At 34.9% G+C, this 17,764-nt stretch overlaps 1 protein-coding gene across 6 annotated transcripts in view; it reads right to left on the reverse strand.

Annotated features, from left to right (window-relative positions):
• The window catches only part of COL24A1 (collagen type XXIV alpha 1 chain), a 389,657-nt gene that overhangs the window by 231,977 nt on the left and 139,916 nt on the right, over nt 1–17,764 (reverse strand). For all 6 annotated transcript variants that reach the window (XM_036826641.1, XM_036826634.1, XM_036826651.1 and 3 more), the window contains one exon: nt 4,303–4,356. In XM_036826641.1, the coding sequence (XP_036682536.1) occupies nt 4,303–4,356 (54 nt within the window). The remainder of the gene's footprint in view (nt 1–4,302; nt 4,357–17,764) is intronic.

The following is a 17,764-nucleotide window of genomic DNA, read 5'->3' on the forward strand; positions in this document are numbered from 1 at the left end:
TAAACATTTCTCCAAAGAAGACATACAGATGGCCAAGAGGTGCATGAAAAGATGCTCAACATCACTAATCATTAGAGAAATGCAAATCAAAACTACAATGAGATATCACCTCATACCAGTCAGAATGACCATCATCAAAAAGTCTACAAACAATAAATGATGGAGAGGGTGTGGAGAAAAGGGAACCCTCCTACACTGCTCATGGGAGTGTACATTGGTACAGCCACTGTGGAGAACAGTATGGAGGTTCCTTAAGAACTTAAAAATAAAGTTACCATATGATCCAGCAATCCCACCCTTGGGCATATATCCATGGTTTGAAAGGATACACGCACCCCAGTGTTCACTGCAGCACTGTTCACAATAGCCAAGACATGGAAGCATCCTAAATGTCCATCAAAAGATGAACGGATAAAGAAGATGTCGTACATAAATACAATGGAATATTACTCAGCCATTAAAAAAGAATGAAATAACACCATTTGCAGCAACATGGAAGGACCTGGAGATTATCATACTAAGTGAAGTAAGTCAGACAGAGAAAGAAAAATATCATATGATATCGCTTATATGTGGAATATTTAAAAAAAGGATACAAATGCACTTATTTACAAAACAGAAACAGACTCACAGACTTAGAGAATGAACTTATGGTTACCAGGGGGGAAAAGTTGGGGGGAGGGATAGATTGGGAGTTTGGGATTGACATGTACATACTGCTATATTTAAAATAGATAACCAATAAGGACCTACTGTATAGCACAGGGAATGCTGATCAATACTCTGTAACAACCTAAATGGGAAAAGAATTTGAAAAACAATAGATACATGTATATGTATAACTGAATCACTTTGCTGTACACCTGAAACTAACACAACATTGTTAATCATCTATACTCCAATATAAAATAAAAATTTTTTTTAATTTTTAGAAAATTGTGAATCACCATGTTGTACACCTGTAACATATAATATTGTATATCAGCTGTACTTCAATAAAATTTTTTTAAAGTTAGGAAACCCTACAGAAGAAAAAAAAATTAAGTTCAATTATCACTTTCTCTTGAAGTAATTCCCAATTTCCTAAGGCAGAATCTGTTGCTCAATTATCTAGGCTCTCATAGCCCTTCACCAACTCTTTTATATAGTACGTCTTACAATACTTTGTGATTTTTTTTTTCCAACCTCTCTCTGAACTGTAATCTCATCAAGGGGAGGGACCATAGTTCAGAAATCTTTATCATCTCACATTTAGTACTTGGCTTAAAACACACAAGAAACTCAATAAATGTTAAATGAATGAATTACTGAATGAATGGAAAAATGAATGTGTTTATATATGCATCAAGTTCAGGTTCCTAAGTATACAGCAGGTAAGGGGCTAAATTACATATGAGAAATTCTCAACTCAATTCTCTATATTACCTCTCTCTCTCAATGTCCGTTCATGCTACTATTTCTACTTTGGGATTTGGTTTACTACTAGATATTGATTATTTCTGTCTCGACGTCAACCAGATACCGCAAGCTAAATATACCCAGAATCAAATTTCTTGTCTTCCCCATCTTCCAAACCTGCTCCTCCTTCTGAGTTCCTTAGTTAAGTCAATGACATCAGTAACCCAAGTCATAGTCCCAGTTTTATCTTTGACTTCTCTTTCTCCCATCACCTTCATTTAATCAGTTACCAAGTTGTATTGTTTTTATTTCTGAATTAGTTTTTAAATAGTCATTCAATCAATCATCCACTTAGCCAATATCTATTATGTTCCTATTATGTGCTATGGATATTATCATGGTTATTGTGATATGTATAAAACCAATTAGTGTCTTTCTCAAAAAGCTTATAGTCTAATAGAGAGATAAGCAAATCAGCAGTTATATGAAGATAAGTGCTTGATAGATTTTTTTTTAGGAATACAGAGAAGAGACATCTCAATTAGATTTGAGAGGAACAGGAAAAGCTTCCTGGACAATGTGGCATGTGATGTGTAGGTGTTAGCTAGATAAGTAGGGCACAGATCCAGATAAAAAAACAGCATGTAGGAAGCTGTGAGATTTGAACAAGTATGGCATGGTTTGGTACTCTAAATAGTCTACCTGGAGTAACGCTTTTGGAAGAGCAATGGGAGATGTGACTAGGTGACAACAGAGTTAGAGAGAGAGAGTAGGTCATAAAGAACCTTGTGTAAAAAGTAAAGAATTATAATCCTTAACCTGGAAGCTACGGAGATACTGAAGAATTTAAGTACAAGAATGACATGATGAAATCTATACTTTACAAACATTATTACATCAGTAGTTTGGATGTAGATTTGAAGAAATGCCAGAATGGTGGCAAGAAGAACAATTAGAGGGCTATTACACTAATCCTGGTGAAGAATAAATAGGGCCTAAACTAAAACATTGGCAGTGAAAATGGTTTCAAGGGCAAAGATAGGAAATTTTGAGTCAAAGGAGAGATCAGGATAAAGGTGATAATTGATGGCATGAGGTCATTCAGGAGTCAGGAGAGGGTCTGATACAAAACATATGTGAAACTTGAATACTGGGGAGGGGGAGGAATACCTTTTCTGTGGAGACAGAAAGGGAGGGGGAAATACGGCTGAATATGTACAGGGAGAGCTGTTAGGTGGCCAGTAGTGTTTTCAGATAACACACAGGATGCCCAGTTAGATTTGAATTTCACATAAAGAATGAATAATTTTTAGTACAAATGTGTTCCAAATACTGCACCTTCATCCTCTCACAAGTTTCCTTTTCCTGAATGCCATATATCTTATTTGTCTGTCTCCAAATTCCGACTCATTCATCATGTCAGCTCAAGTGCTACCTTCTCTACAAAATGTAATCTGAGTCCCCTAACCCTATACTCACACAGTATCACATATTATATGTTATTCACATGGTTATTATAAAGGATTTCCTGCATATATTTCTCTAGATTGTAAGTTTCTTGAAAGTAGGGAGCAGGACTTTTCATCTTTGTAGCCCTAGGGTCTAGCACAATGGCTGTCACATAAGAGGCAGCCAGTAAGTATTTGTTGATTGAATGAATGTTCTGTTTCACTTCAGATCTTTATAACTTCTTTTCTAGCTTTTTCTAGCTCATCTCTTTGCCTTCATTTTTTCTCTTGTTAAACCATCCTCCATGCTGACATAAGAGGTATCTTTTTTAAAAAAAATCACCTAGGACACTTTACTACTTAAAAATCTTTGATTACTCCATGATGCCCATGGTAGAAGTAGAAACTCTTCAACATGGTCTTAAACCTCCCCACAATTTAATCCCCAAACTAAGTGGTTAAGAGCTCAGACTTTGAAATCATGTCTGGTTTAGAATCCTGACTAAGTCACCTGATAGTTATGTGACTGTGAGGGAATAACTTAACTATCTATAAAATGGGGATAAAATCTACCTCATAAAGCTGTGTGAAGATTAAATGAGATATCTGTAAAACATTTACTACAGTACTGTAGTACTTGACACTATAGTACACTAACAAATATAGCTATATTAATATCCTTTCCAGCTTCATCCCCTAACACTTCCTCTCTACTCACACTAATAACCTTCCACAGCAGCTATACTTCATAACCTGCCAGTTCTCCAAACTTCAGGCTATTTCATTGTTCTGTGTCTATTCACATACTTTATTTGTTTGCAATGCTCATGCTATGTCAGCCTGCTTGGCAAAGCTTGGTATTTAAAGGTTTTCTATGGATAATTTCTAGTATACATACACAACAACAGTAAAGGAAGTTACAAATGATTAGGTTTCTGCAGGTAGTTTGTGCTATGTATAAATTCCAGAACACCATAGGCTTTCTTTTATTTTAATCAGTGGATATTTAATAGGCCCTAAAGGGTTTTAGTGGTCAGAGAACTCTCATCCATTTAGTGTAGGCTATAGTTTTTTGGGTTTTTTAATTTTTTTCACCTCTTATAAGAAATCATTTTTTCAGTTATTTATGTGCTTTGCAAATACTGTCACCCTAATCTAAGTCTAGACCAAACCAGGAAAATCATTTTCAATGACCTGAACCCAAGAGGCTGTATAAACACACTCCTATTAAACAAATGATACCAAAAGAACAACCAGACACGCAAACTACTTCCTGATTATCTCAAAACAAGCTGTACAAGGTTTTTTAAATGCACTGAGTCAGCTCAAAAATATCCAGAAATGTTCTGATATTTCTAAAATATTTTTTTACCCATTCATCGAGATTTGACATTAGAAAACTATAGATACCATACTTTTTTCTTCTTCTGTTTTTCTTTTTCTTTTTTTTCCTTACCTTTGATCCTTCAGGGCCATTTTGTCCAGGAATCCCAATATCTCCAGGAAAACCCTAGGGAACATAAAAATATAGAGAGTTTATTCCATAGCAAATTACTTTAAATCTATTAAGCATATAAAAATTCCCTTTGTCTTTCTTTGATGTCCAATAAAAATGATTTATTCTCCTCAAAACTTCAATATTAAAGATTAATCATTAGGCAGTTGTCTGACATTGGAATACAAAACTTACTAAGTATACTAAAACAGAGCTTACTTCATCAGTTATTCATGAACAATCCTCAGACCCAAAGAAAATTCTCTAATCCAGTCTAAGAGATTTTTGAAATCTTATTCAAAATCATTCACAACTTGAAAAAAAGGCAAAAAAATATGTAACAGGTCTTTCCAGTGTCATATGGGACACAGAGCCAACCAAGGATTAGGGGAATGTACTTTGTTAGACTCACTGTTTACTAACTAACTATATGCTAATTCTTCTGTTTGGTGAAAAAAAACAATAACCTCAAAGGTTATATAGCTTAACATACAGGATACTAATCAGTTTTGTATCGAACTCAACTATCTTACTCTAACATTCCCATATTCAATTGTCTATAAATACCTCAATGTTCTTTGAATTTGTATTAACATCTTACTGGTTCCATCATTAATTAACAAACTGGATAAAATCTTTAACCCATGTTTATTTCATATTTGCCTGAAAATCATAATTTTACCTTTTCAGAAATTATACTTTAGCAGTCTAAAACAGTTTTCTCAAGAAATAGAAATGGACCAAAGTGTCAAAAAAATCTGTGCTGAGAAAAGGCCAACAGTGTTGCTCCAAAATGGTTAGATCGATATTCTTACTGAAATAATACATTAGAATGAAATTCATCATAATCAGTTTCAATATTGATAATAAGCTAATAATTATAGTTTTCCTTGTATTTTGTCACAGATAAGCTGTTTCAGTGTTTCCTTCTGACATGGACAAAGGAATAAAAAGTAGGACAAGTACAAGAATCATATCTTTAAAAGTAAAGAAGGCTGCAATTAAGTATGAATGTCAGCTAGAAAAGACAGTTCATTGGAGGGGTAAATATTATGGTAATTAAAATGCCAACAAGTAAGATGGAATAGCAAGGTTGATTCTGGAAAACTCATCTTGGAAAAAAAGAAAAAATCAACAGTAAGTGATACCAACTTATCCAGTCTGGATTAGGACAGAAATGACTCCAATTTAAAACTTGGATTCTGTGGAGAAAAATATTACTTGTGGTCGTTTCTGGCAAGAGAAAAGGCAGTGGTAACAGAAAGACTGGACACAGGATCAGATATCTGGAAGTTCTGGAACAGAATATGTTTAATACAGACATGCTGATGGCTTTTCTAACTAAAGGAAATCAGGTTCATCTATACCTTCTCTGTCTTGAGTAATTTTCCCTTATCTTTCTTCACCTGGAACACTTAAGTTTTAAATAGGAGATTAAATAATATATTACTTGCAAATCTTTCTTTGACCTCCAATACCCTGAGTTAGGACCCTTCTAAGACTCACACCATCCTAGGGTCCTGCAAGTTTACTTGATAGTGTTTTGGCTTGTATTGTTTTCCTCATCAGATTGTAAATTCCCTAAGGGCAGCTTTATCTCTTATTAACCACCATATTCCCAGAAACTAGTACAACACGTGGCATATAGTAAATGCTAAAAAAATTGATTTTTTTGTTCTTGAATAATGATTTGTTTGTTTCTTTTGACAATAAAAAGGGACAACATGGCTGGTGGCTACTTTTGGCCCCTCAGTACCAGTTTACAACCACTGGTTCACAGCATCCTCATGGATAAATTCATAATTCCTGTCCATTCTCCAGCTGAGCCTGGAATACCTTGTCATACTAGAAAGCAAGCTGTAAAAGGTATCAAACCTGGAGTCACGTTAAAAGAACTCTGGGAGCTTGAAGAGGATCTCACCAGCCAGAAATGGGACAATATGAACTTCAGTAAGGACAAAAATTGCAATGGATTGCAACAGGTCAAATATGATTAAATTCAGTAGTTCAAAATGATACAACAACAAAAAATTATTCACATTTAGCAGATGAAAGAGAGCCAACTCATTATTTCCAAAACTGGTAAACAAAGGTGAAGAATCAAGCATTTATTCCACCTTTTCTATACATACCATAACACAACTAACCAAATAGTAGATTAGGGGATGTATTCCAGCCAATAAATGAAAAAGAAATGAAAGAACAAGAATATCTCCATTTTGCAATCCCCTAAATGATCTAATGTATGTAGGGAGTTGAGGAATCACAACTGTTAACATCACAGAATGATGATAGACATTTTGTGCTTCCTGATGAAAGAACACAGTATCACCCATTGTCTTGCCAAAAACAAACAAGCGAAACTGACCTTGGCTAGGCCTCTATATGTGGCTACCAATTTGCAGGAAATACAGAGGAGGGAGAAACATGTTTAACTACACCATGAGACTATAATCAGCAAAATCCAGGCTGTGGGAATCTCTACAGGTTAAATGGCTGGGGATCTTCAACAACTAAATTATAAAGTGGGGAAAAGGCAATGGAAGGAGAACTTGTACACTGAAAGACACAAGAGTAAAACAAACAAGACTAAGCTACAGTTTTAAAAGATGTACACCCAAGTGATAAACCATAAAAGAAAAATGAGGAACTGCTTACTTTTTGGAGGAGAGATAGGCTTGTGCCTGGGTTGGGATCCATAAAAGTTTCTGGGGATAACTGGCAGTTCTATTCCTGACCTGTGTGGTAGTTATAAGAGTGTTTGTCTTATAACTGTTTGTGATATACATTTGTTTTACATAGTTTTTAGTGTCTGTGCTTTATTTTCAATAAACAGTAAGAAAAAAGTTATGAGGTAACTTCTGGATAAACATGAACTATTGAGTATATATGCATGAATATCTGCTCCTTCTTACTCATTAAAATTATAGTAAAGGAATATTTAAAAGACAAAAAGTACCAAAGACCAGGGAATAAGAGACAAAAGATGTCAGCAAATCTGTTCTTATATTATAGCCATGTAAGTTGAATATTTTAAAATTAAAACTTTATTTAAAAGTTCAGAAGCACATCAGTATAGTCATTAAAAGGAGGGAAAAAATCTCCTCAAATAGGATACCTTTGAAACTTGGCCAGAGAATATATTTTTTTAAATAAACTGTTTTTTTAAATTGGGGTATAGTTGCTTTACAATGTTGTGTTCATTTCTGCTTCACAACGAAGTGCATCAGCTACATGTATACATATATCCCCTCCCTCTTGGACCTCCCTCCCACCCTCCACCCACAATCCCACCCCTCTAGGTCACCACAGAGCACCAAGCTGAGCTCCCTGCACTATACAGCAGGTTCCCACTAGCTATCCGTTTTACACATGGCAGTGGACCTAGAGTCTGTCATAAAGGGTGAAGTTAAGTCAGAAAGAGAAAAACAAATATCGTATATTAACACAGATACGTGGAATTTAGGAAAATGGTACAGATGAACCTATTTGCAGGGCAGGAATAGAGACCCAGATGTAGAGAACGGACGTGTGGACACAGTGGGGGGTGGGATGAATTGGGAGACTGGGATTGATGTATGTGCACTGCCATGTATAAAACAGATAGCTAGTGGGAATATTTTTATTATTTAAAAAATTCCGTACCTGGGTTATCACCAAGTAAAGATCTTACCTTTTAAATAATAAATTTAAAATATAAAAATCAGAGTTAACTGGGTCAACTGAATTTTAATGATAACCTATGTTTATAAAATAATTTTTTTTAACTCTCTAATTCATTGTTGAAAATGTAAATCAAATGACAGGACGTGGCCATCCTTGCCAAGTAGCAAAATTTCAGAGAGCTCAGAGATTGGAAGATTTAAAAATACACCATTCAGAGTCTATAACTTTCATTAGAAAACTACATTGGCATGAAACTATACGGAAAAAAAATTTAAAACAAAAATCTGATAAAATGTTTCAATTTTTTTTTTTCATCTAAAATACTTTAGTAAACACTGAAAAGTCAAAATGGTTTCTCCCACAATGTGCTTCACTATCTAAGTTGCCACATCACAACTGAAAATATAACACCTTAGTGAGGAAAAGGATGAGCAGTCTGACTTGCGGTGCTTGTTTTAAAAGTTGAGATATAATTGACATAAAACATATTAGTTTCAGGTATAAAACACATGTATATGTATAGAGAGAAAGAAATCTAGTTAATGTCCATCACCATGCTTAGTTGTAATTTTGTGTGTGTGTGATGATAACTTTTAAGATCTGCTCTCTTAGAAACTTTCAAATGTACAATACAGTGTTATTAACTATGTCACCATGCTGTGCATTACCTCCCCATGACTTATTTGTAACTGGAAGTCTGCACCTTTGACCCCTTTTACCCACTTCACCCACCTTCCCCACCTGACCCCTGCCTCCTGCAACCACCAATCTGTTCTCTGTATCTATGAGGTTTTTTTGTGTTTGTTTTCATTTAGATTCTACATAAAAGTGAGATCACATAGCATTTGTCTTTCTCTGTCTTATTTCACTTACCATAATGCCTTCATGGTGCATCCAGGTTATTACAAATGGTAGGATTTCCTTTCTTTAAGGCTGAATAATACTTAGATTCTTTTTTGCTATTGAGTTGTATGAGTTCTTTATATATTCTGTATATTAACCCCTTATCAGATATGTAATTTGCAAATATTTTCTCCCATTTGATAGTCTGCTTTTTCACTTTGTTGATGGTTTCCTTTGCTATGCAGGACCTTTTTAGTTTGATGTAGTCCTACTTGTTTATTTTAGCTTTTGTTGCCTGTGTTTTTGGTGTCAAATCCAAAAAAGTCATCACCAAGACCGATGTCACGGAGCTTTCTGCCTATGTTGTCTTCTATGAGTTTTATGGTTTCAGGTATTACGTTCAAGTTTTTAATCCATTTTGAGTTATTTTTTGTGTATAGTGTAAGATAGGGGGTCAAGTTTCATTTTTTTTTTGCATGTGGCTGTCCAATATTTCCAAACCATTATTGAAGAGACTGACCTTTCCATCACTGTATATTCTTGGCTCCTCTGTCATAGATCAACTGACCACATGTGGATGGGTTTATTTCTGGTCATTTTTTCCTTTCTCTTCTGTTCCAGTAATCTATGTGTCTGTTTTTATGGCAATATCATACTGTTTTGATTACTAGAGCTTTGTAATATAGTTTGAAACTAGGAAGTGCGATGCCTCCAGCTTTGTTCTTCGTTCTCAAGGTTGCTTCTGCTATTTGGGGTCATTTGTGATTCCATATGAATTTTAGGATCGCTTGTTCCATTTTTGTGAAAAATGCCATTGGAGTTGTGGTAGGGATTGCACTGAATCTGTAGATTGCTTTGGGTAGTATGGACATTTTAACAATATTAATTCTTCCAATCCATGAACATGGAATATCTTTCCAGTTATTTGTGTCTCCTTCAGTTTCTTTCATCAATGTCTTACAGTTCTCAACATACAGGTTTTTCACCTCCTTGGTTAAATTTATTCCTAAGGGTTTTGTTTTTTTTTGATGCAATTATAAATGGGGTTGTTTTCTTAAGTTCTCTTTCTGATAGTTCATTATTAGTGTATAGAAACAACTGACTTTTTTTGTATATTGATTTTGTATCTTGCATGTGGTGCCTTCTTAATAGAAATAGTTTAATCACCAATTTTTATCAAGAAGCAGAAAACTCAAGTAGCTTTAAAAATAATAAGTAAAAATGTGTCTTCTATTTTTGGACTGCTAATATTTGTTTACTGCACTGAGAAGAGTGATTCAGTATCCTTTCCAGTAAAAACGTTTTATTATTCTCTAATCACTAAAGGCTGAGCCTAGTTCACATGCATTTTTAAAGCAAAACCTGGGAACGAAAGCACTAGCAGATTCCATTAGTTTCATAAGAAATCATAAAACTAAAATATTGTCATTCTTATTCTGGCAGCTGTCAGAAGTCTGGAAGCTAGAGGCTCCTAACAGAATAAATATGTGATGCTCTATGGTATACATTGAGCACATTAGTACTTCTTTAATAGGAATGGTAAGTCTGTTTTATTTTGAAATATATAGTCCTTCCAGTTAAAAAATGGTAAACAGATAAATAATCCACAAATAAATAAATCCAATGAATAAACTAATTATGGTATATTGGTAAGATGTAACAACCTGGATGTGGCAAACTGGATGAATCTCAAATGCATTATGCTAAGTAAAAGAAGCCAGATCAAAAAAGAGTATATACTATATGAGTTCATTTACATAAAACTTTAGAAAAATGCAAATTAATCTAAAGTGACAAAAAGCAGATCAGTGGTAACCTGGGAAGGGTGGGGGCAGAAAAACAAAATGAGGGATTACAAAAAATGAACAAATGTTGAGTTTGACAAATACCTTTTATATCTTGATCTTGGTGATGGTTTCACAGGTTATACATACATGAAAAATTATGAAATTATACAATTTAAAATATACAGCTTATTATATTATAATATACCTCAATTATACCTGTACAAAACTATACAAAAATAAGTTAATTGGTATTGGGTGTTTTAGATAATCATTTGTTTTTTGGTAGGCAACAGTTTGTAATGATTTGAAGACCATTAGAGAGAAAGTAGAATTTGTTCATTGAACTTGGCCCCAGATGAAATCAGTGAAGTTCAGAATTTGTATTATTTTGGAGGTAATAGCACGTTCAATTATAATAGGTTAAAAATAAAGTACATATTTGGGGAAATTTAAGTTTTTCTGATATTTTATAATATAGCTTTAAATACTCTGTTATTATAGATAAGAGTGACATTTAGGTCATTTAACTATCAGGAAAAATTTCAAGTTTTTTCATTGATTTTTATATACACTGTGCATTAAATACACAAGAACTCAATATGGTTTGGCTTAAATTTATCTTCTGAGTAGTTTATAAGTCTGAACAAAGTAGAGATGAATATATTCCTTTGAAAAATAGTCATATTGAGAAAAGATAAAATTAATAAACGATTTAAGATAGGGCAACATAAAAATTATGAATTCCTAAAGGGCAAAGTTATGCAAAGCCTCGTCTGGTGCTGGGCATACAGTACATTCAACAAACATTTGATGGCCTGAATTGATGAACAACTTAAAAACAAATTCTATTTGAATAATTATATTTTCAATTACGCAATTTCAAAAGTTACCCTTTGTCTGAAAAAGCAAACAACTCCACCCCAACAAAAAATAACCAACTAGTATAGCTTCTATAGATAGGATTGAAATTTTCCATATGCAAACAAGAATGAACGCATCCAGAGGGAGAGAGGTTCTGTAAGGAGAGAATTTAGTTTGAGACATGGATCCAAAAAACAATCATAAGATTTTGTTCTTTAGCATTTGTGGAAGTACATGCCATGTCGGGAATATACTGAGTCCAAGTAGGAAAGTAATAAAAGAAGATTTAAATGACATTTTCTGAGTGAGAATAATCTATCCAAAAGTTAATGCCAAAAAAATATTTGAAAGGACAAAAATAATAAATTCACTTTCCCAGTAAACTATAGAAACTAAACTTTAGCACAGGGCAGTGTGCAACTGCAAATTAAGGAACTGTTCTGTCTTCTGAAAAAACCACAAATAGAAAATATGAGCTTCTGGAAAAATAAATGCAGAATAGAGAATTCATCTAAGTATCTGGCTCACTTTCATTCTCTTTTGCTGTTTTAGGTCTAAAAAGCCATCAAAACCAGATTTTTTTCATTATGATACTGTTAAAAATATTTGCAAATGATTATCGCTATTTATATATTTTCCCTTTTGTAATTCTATATATTTAAGCAGCAAATATAGCACAGCTGAACTCTAAATTCCGTTTATATGTAACATTCTAAAAACTCAGAGAAAATCCACAAAGACAATAAAATCCTTTATGACATAGCATACACTCTCCTAAATAAAACTTTGCTTAAATAGTATTTACAGTATATTTGAAGTCACTCAAAAAAACCTACAAAGTCAATTGCAAAGCCTACTTTCATTCTACTGAAATCTACAGAAAATTACTAAACCTATAATTTTAAAATAATTTATTTTGACCATTATTTGATACTTAAGTTTGGATAACCTATAGTGACAAAAAGCACATCAGTAGTAGACTGAGGAAGGGGGAACATGAAGGACAGAAAGGAAAGGTTACAAAGGTAAACAAAGAAATTTTGGGGTTTGATGGATGAGTTCACTATTTTGATTTCAGTGATTGTTTCACAAGTTAAACATATGTCTAAAATTATCAAATTGTACAATTTAATTATAGGCAGTTTTGTTATATGTAAATTATACTTCAATAAAACTGTAAAGCAAAAAGGTAATTGGTATTGGATGTTTTAGATAACCACTTGCTTTTTGGTAGACAATAGCTTGCAACCATGTAAAGAACCTTAGAAAACTTGTCCCCAGATAAAAATCAGTGAAACTCATATTTCAAAATGTTCTGGAGATAATAACATGACTGTGATTTGATACTTACCTTTAGATAAATATCATTTTAGGTACTCATTGTCTATATACGTGACTCATTTAGAATTCTTATGAGCATCTTTAAGAATATCTAGTCATTCCTTTAAAACGTAGTTACCATGTGTCAGGCATTGTTCTTGGTACTGAACATATACTAGAGAATCAAGATATTCCCTGGTTTCATAGAATGTATGATATATTCCAGAGACTCTTTACCTCAGATTCTCCTCATTTCGGTGTGTGTAAGTTTGTGGCAGGGAGTGGGAAGTTGGGTGATTTAAAAAGCTGATTTATATTGTTATGAGGAACTGTCATGTATCAATCGCCTACATTTGGTCTAAATACACAACTCTGGGCCTGGGCCACTCTATATTGTTTCTCATTCTCTCGTTTTCCAAATGGAATGAATAGTGTGGCTATCTTGTTTTCTTTCTAAAATCATATACTGATTAGTTGAGATGTAGACCTGTATCTGGGCCTCACTGAGAATGCACCTTACCCAAAGAACCTGGCCTTGGAGTTGTAAGCAATAATTGACCAATACATCGGGTTATCTTTCTTTGGAGAAGGGAGAGTGTATTTTTAGCTGTGTGGGTAGCCACATGCACTATGTTACCAAAGGCATTTTAAAACCTGTGTAAGTGGGAAGAAGGGTATATACAGATATTGGGCACCAAAAATGTTAAATGTAGAGGGCATTCCTTTTTATCTGCTCACCATCTCTTTGGGTAACTACTCTCTTCCCCAGTTTGCAGTGCATGTGCTTCTGGTCCCCATCCCAGTTTTTAGGCGTATAGGGTCACCTACACCCCTAGGTGATCCAAATCCTGCCAATTACAGTATTCCTGTTTCATGGCTGTTGTGATTGACTTAAAGATGACCATGCAATCCCAGTCAGATTGGCTGGAGCCTACCTTAGAATTTCTGCTGGAGCTATACAGAAAGAAGAGTGCTTTCTTTTTGCTAAGATTGCTAACTCTTAGAGCAATATAAGCCTAGAGTTGCCAAGAGCCACCTGTTCCACAATGTTTGTGAATGAAGCCAACAGAGATAAGTAAGGCTAGAAGATGAGAGTAATTTGATTATATTCATCCAGCTCCTATATCTAGCTAAACCTCTAGGCACATGCACTGCTGGACTTCCTGACTACATTCGCCAGTCCTGATTTTTTGGCTGAAAACTGTTTGAGCTAGGTTTCTGTCATTTTTAATGGAAACAGACTTGACTAAAACACTGAACTGTCTGCAGTTCTCTAAATACACCCAGCTTCCTCATATATCTGTTCTGGAATGCCCTTGCCCTCTGCTTGCATTTGGTAAGTCCCTACTATGTCTTCGTCTTTGATCAAGCAACCATGGTTCTCAGAAGTCTTTCTTAAGTACCCCCACCCCCGAGGTTCCTTCATCATACAATTTGTTACCAACTCAAATGTATCATGATCTGTGAAGCTTTTCATAGTTCCTCTTAGTCAAAATCAGTAGCTTGTTCCTTTATATTCCTACAGAACTCTGTTAACATGGCTGTTTAGTACTTATTGCACTATATTATAATTATGGATGTGTGTATTCCAATATAATGTGAGCTCATGGAGGAAAATGAATGTATCTTACTCATCTTTATACCTCCAAAATTTACCTTAACATGCTGCTGGAGACAATTCTCCATAGTCTCTTGAATTTCTGCACATTACGCAAATGAGGTACTTACCATTTCTCATACCAGTCTCTTTTCAGGGAATTTCGTATAGTAAACATAGAGATAGTGTCTCCCCCCATAGCAAAAGGCAGGAACACTTACTGTCCATATAATAATGTCTTTTTCTGGAACCCATTATTTTTTATAGCTGTCCATTATAAAAGATTCAGCTTCCCTAAGCTCCAAGTTCTTCTTATGAAATGCAACCCACTGTATATGCAAAGGTCATCCAGCTCTCTTTATATCACCCTCTGAGAACTGAAGCTCAGTGAGTCAGTGCAGAAATGTTGATACTCCAGAAACTACTATTGCTGAGAGTAATAAACTATCGTTTGTCTCTATCCCAGTAGTCTTGTGTCTTCTACCAGAATCTTTGAAACTGTCAGGCTAACTTGTTGGCTTGCAAACAGGATAAAATCTCAGATCCTTCACAGTCCCTGATGGTTCAGGTCATGAGGACGGGATACTGATGGAGACACAGCTTTCTGTAAGAGGAAGTATAAGGGCTTCACCAGATGATAACAGGATATGAGGAGACTTAATGGGAATTGGCAGTGAATTTGACCAAACTGTGCAGTCAACCAGGCAATAAATCGTCCCCTACTTTATTGCCTGCTAAAAGGAGGAACTGGGAAAGATGGCTGTAGACCAAGTACTGGGAACAGGAAGCATCTTCAAAGACAGTTGCCCTAGTTGTTGCTAACTCTCCTCTGGATGGAAAGATTTCCTCCTCAATCTGGTGAGCAGCCTCAGGTCTACCTCATTGTAACAAAAGTACTAAGTACTATTATTAACAGTAACTAATAGTACTAAGATTCATCCTAGGTTGGCAGAAGATTCCATCCCCTTTCAGATAACTGTTATAGAGACTGCCACTTCTACTGAGTATGAAAGGATAGAAATTTGTGACTGTTATGGTCAGAAACCAGGCAAATCAATAAAACTTTGGCTGGTTTACTTGGGAGATGAAGGGGAAGATTCCATATTTTTTTCCACAATACGACTGTGGTATTAGGCCTGACTACCTAGCTACTGAATACTGTGCCTCTGACATAGCTTAGAATCAAAGGCCTTATGCAATTTGGCACCAATCTACTTTTATAACCTTATCTGTCACTCTAAACCAACACAAGAAATCTGCATCAGCTAGCCAGTTTTATTCACTGTCTGTAAATCCACCAAGCATATTACCTAGATGTCCAGCTCTGCTCATGTGATTTACCCTGCTTGGACTGCTCTCCCCTTTTCCTGCCCTTTATTCATCAACAATCTAATTCAAGATCCATCTTTACCAAGACCCCTTCCCTAATCTTTCTATCTTACGTTAACTCTCTGTACTAACACTGAACTATAATAACTATTTATTTAATTCTCACATGATGCCATTACCATTATTAACAGTATATGTAAATATCTTGTCTTTCTCAAGCAGGCTGTAAATTTCCCCCAATTATGGATAACACATTCTTTTTATATATATCCCACAGTGTTCACTAGGCACAGCCTTGCACACTGTAGGAACTCAAGAAACAATTTTTTATTGACTGATTTAATCACATGTTTTCTTTCAGCACTACTTTTTGAGTAACAACTAAAAACACCAAATTACTCAACCAAACTCACTTGATAAAAGATACCAAAGATGTAACTGGTTTAAGTGAAGGGAATCCATTAGCACTAAGATCTACTCAACTAACGTAGCTGGCCACAGGCAGCCTCATTCCAGTTAAGTTCACTTAAGTGCTAAAATGGACATTTAGAAGCACACCTTCACTTATGAGCAGACTCTCCAAATAAACTTTGGTCTTTGTCTCTAATGAAGACCACCATGGTGGAAAAAGAGGACCCACTGCTTGGCCACTTCTGGTATCTCTGTGATTAGTGGTCTCAGCTCATTTTTACAGTAAACAACTGGTCCCATTTACCAAGAACATCATCCAAAATTCAACTATTTGGCAATCTCTGTAGCCCAGGGAGGTTAAGGGCTGAATCAGCAAATATTCTAACTATCCTGCTACCACATTTGAAGGTGGTTTGCTGCCAGAACTGGGAGGAAGCATGGGGTTAGTGCTGAAGTTGATACTAATATGCTTAAAGAAATAGAAAAGAGTCCTGTACAGCATTCTCCATATGTTTTTCTTAAAAACAAAGAACGATTATGGAAAAATTTTTAATCTTATGTTTTAAAGTACATAATGATTTACCTTGAGACACCTCTAATATTTACAGTTCTGTGAAGAGCTAAATGCACAGGTATATTTACTTCTTTGTTACAGCAATTTAATAAGTCACCTAGAATAAGCAAGAAAAAAACTTTGAAGTGACATTTGTTCAGATGGTCTTTAATGATGAACAATTCTCTTCAATGCCAATGGCAAACAACTTAGCATTTACAACAAAAACTCCAGAGTGCTTTGCTTTTACTAACTCTTATGAAGATTTGAATTTCCAAACTAGAAAGCACTAGCAAGAAATACTGGCCAGTCTTGTCCTGTTTTATTGGTAGTGTAGGTGACCACTTGTATGATATGATTAATTTGAGGAGTATCAAAGTTTCTAATCAACCACAAATTTTTCCCTGCCTCACTAAATGACACTCAAGACTCACTGCATTACTTTCAGGTTCTGTTTAGTGTTGAAATGTAAATATCCTTGAGAGGAATTATATTGCAGTTAGCTGTTAACCAGTTACTGATGGGAGTGAAATATGTTTATCAGGTCTTTCTCTAAAACAGGCTTGATAAGAAGGGTAAATTATGGAAAGAAAAAGAGACACTGTTGTTTGAAATAGACAAGAACTCATACCCAAGAGGGAGAGAATATAGAAAGGAGAGACCAGAGGCCTCAGGAAAGAAATTCTTTGGCTGTTTTATAATTTTCTCTGAGAACTACACTGATTCTAGACTATTAAAGAATGACCTGATTTTTTATTTTTAATTTTATCAAACCTAATTAATCTTGATGTCTGGGAGAAAGACAGACAGTGGAGGCTTTGACATAGTCTGAATTTAGTATTAATTTCTTGAATATAAGCTCCTTAAAGTCAGGACTTAATCTAACTCACCATCGTTTTGTGTTTTTGGTGATTAACATAAAATAGGTATCTCTAAAAGACCTCCTGAAAATGAATAATTAGAACTGGATTTTCTAAAAAGGAGCCAAAAAGGCAGGGATACTCCTATCGTTAGGTGGACCTTTGGTTCTAAGGATCAGCCAATCACTCACAACTA

The sequence above is a fragment of the Balaenoptera musculus genome, chromosome 1 (genome assembly GCF_009873245.2).
Source record: "Balaenoptera musculus isolate JJ_BM4_2016_0621 chromosome 1, mBalMus1.pri.v3, whole genome shotgun sequence".
In the NCBI taxonomy this organism is placed as follows: Eukaryota; Metazoa; Chordata; class Mammalia; order Artiodactyla; family Balaenopteridae; genus Balaenoptera; species Balaenoptera musculus.